At 37.8% G+C, this 8,976-nt stretch overlaps 1 protein-coding gene across 2 annotated transcripts in view; it reads left to right on the top strand.

The window, feature by feature from the left end:
- Positions 1-312: 312 nt before the first annotated feature.
- Positions 313-8,976, top strand: part of LOC126203358 (TBC1 domain family member whacked-like) — a 72,115-nt gene continuing 63,451 nt past the window's right edge. Inside the window, exons 1-2 of one of the 2 annotated variants that reach the window (XM_049937655.1) lie at positions 313-573; positions 1,202-1,352. In XM_049937655.1, coding sequence (XP_049793612.1) covers positions 1,216-1,352 — 137 coding nt within the window. In that variant the 5' untranslated portion in view covers positions 313-573; positions 1,202-1,215. Of the gene's footprint in view, positions 704-1,201; positions 1,353-8,976 lie in introns of both variants that reach the window. The other variant, XM_049937656.1, reaches the window with a different exon arrangement.

Here is an 8,976-nt window from a genome sequence, read left to right as displayed (position 1 = left end):
CCTTCGAGCTGGATGGTGAAAATCATAATTCTATTGTACACCTGCTATTGCATATCTGTCTTTCATTCGGTAAGACGAACAGGCAATAACGAACCGTGTGCCTTAAAAGCTAGGAAATGTTCTGTTAGAAGTTACTGGTCCTTAGAGTAATTGTTACAGCTATGCTAACTATTACAAGTAATAAAAATAACTGTTTTCCAAGTGCAGTAGCCGCACAAGGTACCGTAGTACAGTAGTACTTTCTCCCGTCTGTCGTAAGCGTCTTATCAAGTTCCCGAATTCGCCGCTGACAGCGCTGACTGCAAGCCACAGATTGCCGTCAGTGTTATTTTATTTTTAGTCGGCAGGAGTTGGTAATTTATCCGAAAACTTAAGGCTGGGTTACGGTGCGTTTGTGAGGTGGTCATTGGCTGCAGTGTTAATGCGTAAATATTTGCGTTGCGAATTTTGTTCTGTTGTTTTCTACTCGGTTGTAAGTGCAAGTTTTTACGCGAATGGTACGCAAACTGTTCAGCCATAGTGCTCTGTCGACGACATGTGAGAAAGAAAACAAACGTAAATTTTAAATCACAGGTAAGGGGTGTATGTGTGATGGAAGTTGTGCTGAACAACATTGTTGACACCATACGAAGATAGTGTATTGGTCACGTTCTGTGCATGTACACATGTATCGTGGCTTATGAAATGAATAATAGTTTATGAGGTAATCATTATTCATAAAGCTCACTAGCCTTGATCGTTCAGACTTAAGTCTCCGGATTCTGTTAATGCTGTCACGTATCTACATTTCAATTGTTTTTTCCCGTCATGTATATCAGCAGAAGGCAGCTTATTATTTATGACAGATTCATGCACATACTAGTATTACGTGGTATGAGCAGTATGGAAAGTAAAATCAGATTTCGGTGTTACTCCGTAAGTTTATTGCACCCCCTGTGTCTTAAATTTCCGTGTTCTGGGAACAAGTACAGGACAGTAACTTTAGGATTCTACCGCACCCTCATATGACGTGACATCAGGAATGCTGCTATATTTACACGGAGTGATGCCCGAATGCATGTTGGTTGTCATTGCAAACGCCAGAATGTGGCTAAAATAAGTATAGCAGTAATATTGTTGGTGTTATTGAGTTTAAGGATCAACGTTTTGGTTTAGTTTATGAAGAAATAAAGCAGTCGCTTCTATTTTTTTCCGTATTCAGAATGTAACATCGAAATGGCATCGGCAATAGAACAACAAGATGATGATGATACGTGTTCTGAGGCGAGTAGCGCAGTACACAATGGTTCAGTGATTTCCACAGTTCCTGATCGTCATGGATTTCTTGGAGGTTCACAGTACACACCTGATCCGTAAGTGTTTCAGATTCCCCGTTGCTAATAATTATTTGTGACCATGCATTATTTAGAAGTAATTTGCACTTTTATTCAGTCGGTGAATTTTATTTGTTGTCATCTAAGTTATTTACTGTTGTTCATAATCGGGCATCAAACAGCCCGTGTTCAGAACCCAATGGGTTCCACCTTTAACTCACCAAATACGAAGGGGAGAGAGGACACTTACGCCTATCTTTTGAAGATATTGTAATCTAGTCAGTTATTTTATAATTTGAAAAAATACCTTTATTATTTATGATGAATTCTTCTACCAGATTCCATAAATGTTTTAAATTTTTCCATTAAAATTAGGCCAAAAATTTAAGTTTTATCAATAGATGTCACTTACCACAATCTACGGCGCATGGAGCGTTTTCTGCACATCAATGGCTCTTTAATGTGTTGTGTGTAAAAGCCAACAACAATTAATGTAATTCGCGTTTTGAATTTTTTGTGCTGCTCATAAAAAAAAGTGCCCCCAGCTGGATAATACACATTATTGACAATGTCTTGAAATTGCAAGGAATGTGCTAAAAGATGTTTTTCAGGTTCTGGACGTACACATCAGTACATCTTAAACAAAACCATGTCATTAATATAAGTGAACAACACTTGAAGAATTTTACCTTTTTGAAACTTTAGAGTTGGCATTTTATTAATGTGCATTATGAAAAATGTTTTGGTATTGCTAGGATTAATGATTCCCTCTTTAAGTACAGATATATGACGAAATTTGCTGATGCTGTTTATTAGCCTAAAATATAGAATAGTATTTTATCATTACTCTTTTATGTTTATAGACAACATACACATTTACAATGTGATATTGGATGAGTCCTAGACGTTACAATGGGTACACGTTTTCTGATGATATCATGAATATTTTTTACTGTCGTGAATAATGACGAACTGTTTACTAATTTTTTCAGCCTATTATTTTAACAGTTTTAGTACTAAAGTCTGTTGATAAGTGAGTAGTTACTCCTGAGAGTTACTGTTTGGCTACACACACACCCAAGAGAAGAATTACACTATTTACTAACACTAAAATAGGTCATATTCACAAAATATTTAAATTTTACAGGATGAATACATACATAGCATCTGAAAGGCCAACAACATGCAGCACTTTATGCCATAAAAAAAACATCTTCACTGTAATAGTTCGTTGTTAGTTAGTTAGTTTAGTTACTTATTGCAAAGCTTTATCCCAGTTTGCAGCTGTCCATCTTGCTTTACTTTTTACGTTTTTTGACTTGAGCATGTAATTACAGCTTGTTGTCTGGTAGGTGATGTGGTTTCTGCTGTCATTTTCCTCACAAATAATGTCATCTCCAAAATGCGTGAGGAAGGCCATACAAGAAGTTTTTGTATTTTTAAACATTGGGTGATGCGAGTTTGTGAACATTGTTAACTTTTTGTTTTATAAACCAGCTTTGGCCTGCAAGAGAACATTTGTTTTTAATAATCTGCTGTGTTAGAATTCTTAAGTGGTAACGGTTTTTAATTTGTTTGTAGAACTATAGTTCACATGTTCATCCCATTTTTAGATAATCATGTATCCGCAGACTATGGAATTTAATGGTATTCACAGTTTCAACTTGCTTTTTTAAAGTCGTGTAAATGAATTGAAACTGTGGCTTTTTTCTGCATCTATTATGAGAGTAATTTTGGACAAATTCTGTATATGCGATTCACATAGGCTACTTCCATTTCACCATGTACCTTATTTGCAGTCTTAGTAGGTTCATCATCATCTTCAAATTTAAGAAGTGGTGTGGACTGGATGACTATAGACCACGTAAATCACCAACAGGATTAAACATGTTACATGTTTCCTTCTTGTACATTGACTTACACTTTTTGTTGCTGTTTTGAAGATAGTGCAGTACCCATTTTTGCATTGTTTCTGTATACTTAAAGTTCCAATTTTGTAGTCATTAACACCTTTGTAAGATCTAATAATACAGACATTATGTTTTCTTTATAAATCTGTGAAGTCAGGGCATCATTGGTAAAATGAAAGATACCAGTTTTTGTAGATGTAACATTTCTGAAATTCATACTGCGAGATAAAAAATATATATATTTTTTTTCTGTAAGTGTACAAGTTTCTTGCATAATATTTTAGAGAAACCAAAGAACAACAGGAATGCTCTATAACTTTTCAGGTCTTTCTTATCTTCTTTCTTTTACAGGACCCTCATTTCCCCACCATAAATTTTTCAGGAAATATTTTGAAGAGAGAAATGCAGATACAATCAGGACATTTGGCTTTCGCAGCTTCACACTTCTGTGCAATAAAAATCAGCAATGTTATCAGTGATAAATGAAAACTTTGTACTTCTGTTCACACTGTTTCCTTCTTATTCTCCAAAATATTGAACCTACCGATACCATCCATATGCTGTGACCCATGCTAACATCAAAATGGTTACGTAAACCACCTGTAGGAATCCAGTATACATACAATATCTACATCTGTATCTCTACTCTGCAAACCACTGTGGCAGAACGTGCATCACATTTTGACAGCTCCATTTCCGTTCCATTCACGTATTGAGCACAAGAAGAATTATTGTTTAAATGCCTTTGTTTATGGTGTAATTGATCTACTCTTGTCCATCACGGTCCGTCTGTGAGAGATTGTAGTATATTCCTGGAGTCGTCATTTGAAGCCTATTCATGAAACTTTGTAAGTGGGCTTTTTCAGGGTAGTTTACGTCTATGTTCAAAAGTCAGCCAGTTCAGTTTCTTCAGCATCTCTGTGACCCACTCCTATTGGTCAAACCAACCTTTGACCATTCATGCTGCCCTCCACTGTATACATTCAGGTATCTCCTGTTAGTCCTATTTGGTGTGCATCCCATATACTAGAGCAATATTCCCGAATGGGTTGCACAAATGATTTGTAAGCAATCTCCTTTGTAAACCTATTGAATTTTTTGCAATATTCTACAAGTAAACCGAAGTCCACCACCTGCTTTACTCAAGACTGTTATCGTCCAATTTCATATCCCTTCAGAGTTTTGCATCCAAGTACACTGTGTGACCAAAAGTATCTGGACACCTGGCTGAAAATTACTTACAAATTCCTGGCGCCCTCCACAGTAATGGTGGAATTCAGTATAGTATTGGCCCACCCTTAGACATGATGACAGCCTCCTCTCTTGCAGGCACCACTCAGGTTCTGGAAGGTTTCTAAGCCCATTCTTCAACGAGTGCTGCACTGAGGAGAGGTATTGATGTCAGCCAGTGAGGCCTGGTATGAAGTCGGCATTCCAAACCATCCCAAAGGTGTTCTATAGGATTCAGGTCAGGACTCGGTGCAGGCCAGTCCATTACAGTGGTGTTGTCGTGTAACCACTCCGCCACAGACCGTGCATTATGAACAAGTGCTTGATCGTGTTGAAAGATGCAATTGCCATCCCCGAATTGCTCTTCAACAGTGGGAAGCAAGAAGGTGCATAAAACATCAATGTAGGCCTGTGCTGTGATATTGCCATGCAAAACGTCACAGGGTGCAAGCCTCCTCCATGAAAAACATGACCACACTATAACATCACCACCTTCGAATTTTACTGTTGGCACTACACATGCTAGCAGATGATGTTCACCGGGCATTCACCATACCCACACCCTGCCATCGGATCACCACATTGTGTACAGTGATTTGTCACTCCACACAACATTTTTCCACTGTTAAATCGTCCAATGTTTACGCTCGTTACATCAAGCGAGTCGTTGTTTGGCATTTACCGGCGTGATGTGTGACTTACGAGCAGCCGCTCGACCATGAAATCCAAGTTTTCTCACCTCCCGCCTGACTGTCATAGTACTTGTAGTGGATCCTGATGCAGTTTGCAAATTCTCTGTGATGGTCTGGATAGATGTCTGCCTATTACACATTACAACCCTCTGTCAGTCAACAGAAGAGGCCGGCCTGTACACTTCTGTGCTGTAGTATCCCTTCACATTTCCACTTTACTACCACATCAGAAACAGTGGACCTAGGGGAGTTTAGGAGTGTGGAAATCTTGCATATAGGCATGTGACACAAGTGACACCCAATCACCTGACCATGTTCGAAGTCCGTGAGTTCCGCGGAACATCCCATTCTGCTCTCTCACAATGTCTAATGACTACTGATGTTGCTGATATGAAGTACCTGGCTGTAGCTGGTAGCACAATGCACCTAATATGAAAAACTTATGTTTTTGGATGTGTTCGGATACTTTTGATCACAAAGTGTACCTCATTGTGCTAGAACTCAGATTCGACAACAAATCGATATTGGGTGGTAGTTTTGTGGATCACTTTTACGAACCTTCTTGTAAGCTGGTGTGCTTTCTTCCAACTACTGGGCATCCCCCTACCCCTACTCCTACCCCTCACCTTCCCCCCGTCAACACTGCCACTAATACTGATTTCGCATTTCACTCATATTTTCAGTGGTTTGAGAATTGAATTGGAGTTTCCCTTATGAAGGAAGATTTCAATTAATGGAGTTAAGCATTTATGTATTTTGGCTTTGCTACTTTGGTACCACTAACAGCCTTTACATACAACAGAAGTTCTTTGGGTTTTGTGAAAAATCATTCACCACCGGCAATGGAGGGTGAAGCTTTGACAATGCCAGCCACTCGTGCTGGCGAAACGTCAGAAAAATCATTAGATGAACGTCAGCGGAAGAACCCGAGACAGAAGCCAATAGACAGTTTGTGAAAAATCATTTGATAGTATTCTGCTACGGTAGTCATTGAAGGCGTCACACTTTGCTTCCTTGACAGCCAAATGTATTTCATCTCTCTATCTATAGTCTTATACTTCGTTTTACATATGTTATACTGGAGTCAGTTTCTTAGCAATGACCATATACCATGGAGGGTCTCTTCCATTATGAACTGTTCTACTGGGTACATACCTGTCCAGTGCATACATACTCCTGCTGTGTGCTGAAAGTTTCAAGTTCCTCTTTGGTATATGACACTACTACCTTTTTTGTCTAATTTACTGAGCATATATACCTTTCTGCTTCTTTTAGTTCTGTTTTGTAATGTGGTAATCTTTGTTCCATAACCTCATGATGGTCACTGGTACCAGTTTAGATATGGACATCCTTAAAGAGGTCATGTCTGTTTATCGCCAGTAGATCCAGTATATTTCCATCCTGAGTGGGGTTCCAAACTATCTGTTCTAGGTACTTTCCAGATAAGGCATTTAGTAATATCGCAAAGGACATCTTAGTATGCCCACCATTTACAAAACTGTTATTTTTTCCAGTTGATTGTTTGATGTTTAAAGTCTCCACTGCTGATTACAGTAAGATTGGGGGACTTTTAGGTACAAGTGAACTTTTCTCTAAAGTTTTTGGTTACATCAAGAGATGAGTTGGTGATAAAAAGATCAAATTATCATTTTATGCCCATCCCTGATACTGATTCTTGCCCAAACAATCTCACATGTGGCTTCAATTTATATCTCAATGGATCTGAGTTTCTTGTGTACTGCAACAAGTACACAACCTTTGTTTCTCATTTGCCTATCCTTTTGACATACAATTAAATTTTCCCCAAAAACCTCATTGCTGTGAATTGCGGGTTTCAACCAGCTTCCTGTATCTAGTATTGTGAGCTTCACTGATTTTCAGGAGCACTTACTTTGGCCTATGTTGGAGTAGCATGGAGAGCTGCATCAAACCAGTCTTCAGACTGAAAGCCACAACAACAGCGAATACTGCATCCCATATGAGCATCTTCTTGAAGTTTCAAAACTTTAGAAATTATTTCCCCCATTTGCAGCTTTTTGGCTAATTTGCCTGTGGTTATTTGAAAGATGGCAATTCACTAAGGGGTCTAAAAGATCTCTGCATGCATTATATGCGTAGTATGACAAAATTAATCCAGAAAATTGACTTGCCCAAATAATGTCCCCCCCCCCCCCCCCCCAAAAAAAAAAAGTAAAATAAATTCGAAGATTGTACAGAGCATGAAAAAATAAACAATTTTTGCGACACTTATTTGAAAAGAGGAAAGTTTGCTGGATCAAAAAGAGCTCACTTATGCATCCAGAGGTTAATGCTTGTGAAAAACCGGCTTTATGCGTAATAAGTACTTAGCTCAGGAATTATTTTCATCACGTGATCTTTGCAGCAGCCTACATTGGAAATTTCCGCTGTGATGTAATCCAAATAGCTGCACTTACATTAAAGTCGCCTCATAAAATGTTGGAATGGATTCTAGTACTACGACATTACATCTGAATAGGAACATTGAAGACACCTTTTGGTGGATACATGAGCATTGTCTTTCCTCCAGGAGAACCATAATCTCGTTAGATGTAAGTAAAGGTATATCAGACAACTTTACACTTAAGACAAACACTTAGGGCATTTTAGATTAAAAAATATCTACTCACCAAGCGGCGGCAGGGGAACACATACACACAAAAGGATTTAACTTTCACAAGCTTTCGCTTGGTGAGTAGATTTTTTAATCTGTCCATGTACATTATGTTATCAGTAGTTGATTATTTTCTTTGCTATAAGTTAGGGCATTTTATAACTTCCGGTTGATTAACCATATAAGCTGCCATATTATAAACCAAACATTTCTTTGTTGAGTTGCTTTCAAAATCTACAGCATATGTTGTCATTTGGACCGGGTTCTGTGGCGATGCATATAGAACACACACACACAGTGTTTTATTGATTACATTTTCCGGTTCCAGAACTATCTCTGTTACCTTGTTCCAAAAGTTTAGCTAAAGCCCACATTTGGCTTCTATATGATGTCAAGGAACATTCACATACATATCTCAGTTTATACTAGAATATAACAACTGTTCTACAGGGACAAGTGCAAAATTGAGGAAGTCTGTTGCTGATAAATGATCATTGAAACTTGGGGACTGTATGACACTGAAATGACATTCAAGTGTAGCCTGATTAAATTTTTTTGTCAGTGTATTTCTGAAACATTTTCTGTACCTGATCAGATATACTTTCAAAAGTTACTCATAGAGACTGGAGACATCTTTTGGGAGCAGAGTTGTTACATTTATCGGCAAGAAAGTTTCTAGATTTACTTAAGGTTTTGTGAGCCTTTGAGTTGTTATACAAGGCTCCATTAGGGAAATAAGTTATATAATGTCCAAGTTGTTCATATCACTTTTATTATGGTCTCCTAGTTGTATTATTGTCAACAACAACATCCAGGAAATGTGGTCTGTCCTTGCAACTGTGTAAAAGGCTATTTGTTTCTGTGCAATAATCATTTTGCTGCTTCTTATTTATGAAGCATTCTCAGGGGCGTGGATTGAAAGTAAATGAATTTCTACCCTGTGTAAGATGGAAAATAGTTTGTAATTGAAAACAGAGTAACTATAAGAAAACTGCTTAGTTACATGACAACTTTGAAATCCATGACAATACAAATTATCTTTCAGTTACCACATGAATTTTCTTACAGTGTACCATAAAATATATTTGCTAAGCTCTGCCAACTTAATAAATAATTACAGTCATTTCAAATAGTGCTCATTTTTTACACGTCTTAGGATGTAGAGAATCTTAAAAAAAGGGAGTGGTTTTCAAAATGCT

Source organism: Schistocerca nitens, chromosome 9 (assembly GCF_023898315.1).
Source record: "Schistocerca nitens isolate TAMUIC-IGC-003100 chromosome 9, iqSchNite1.1, whole genome shotgun sequence".
NCBI lineage: Eukaryota > Metazoa > Arthropoda > Insecta > Orthoptera > Acrididae > Schistocerca > Schistocerca nitens.
The sequence above is the reverse complement of the archived record's forward strand: the minus strand, read 5'-3'. Positions and strand labels throughout refer to the sequence as shown.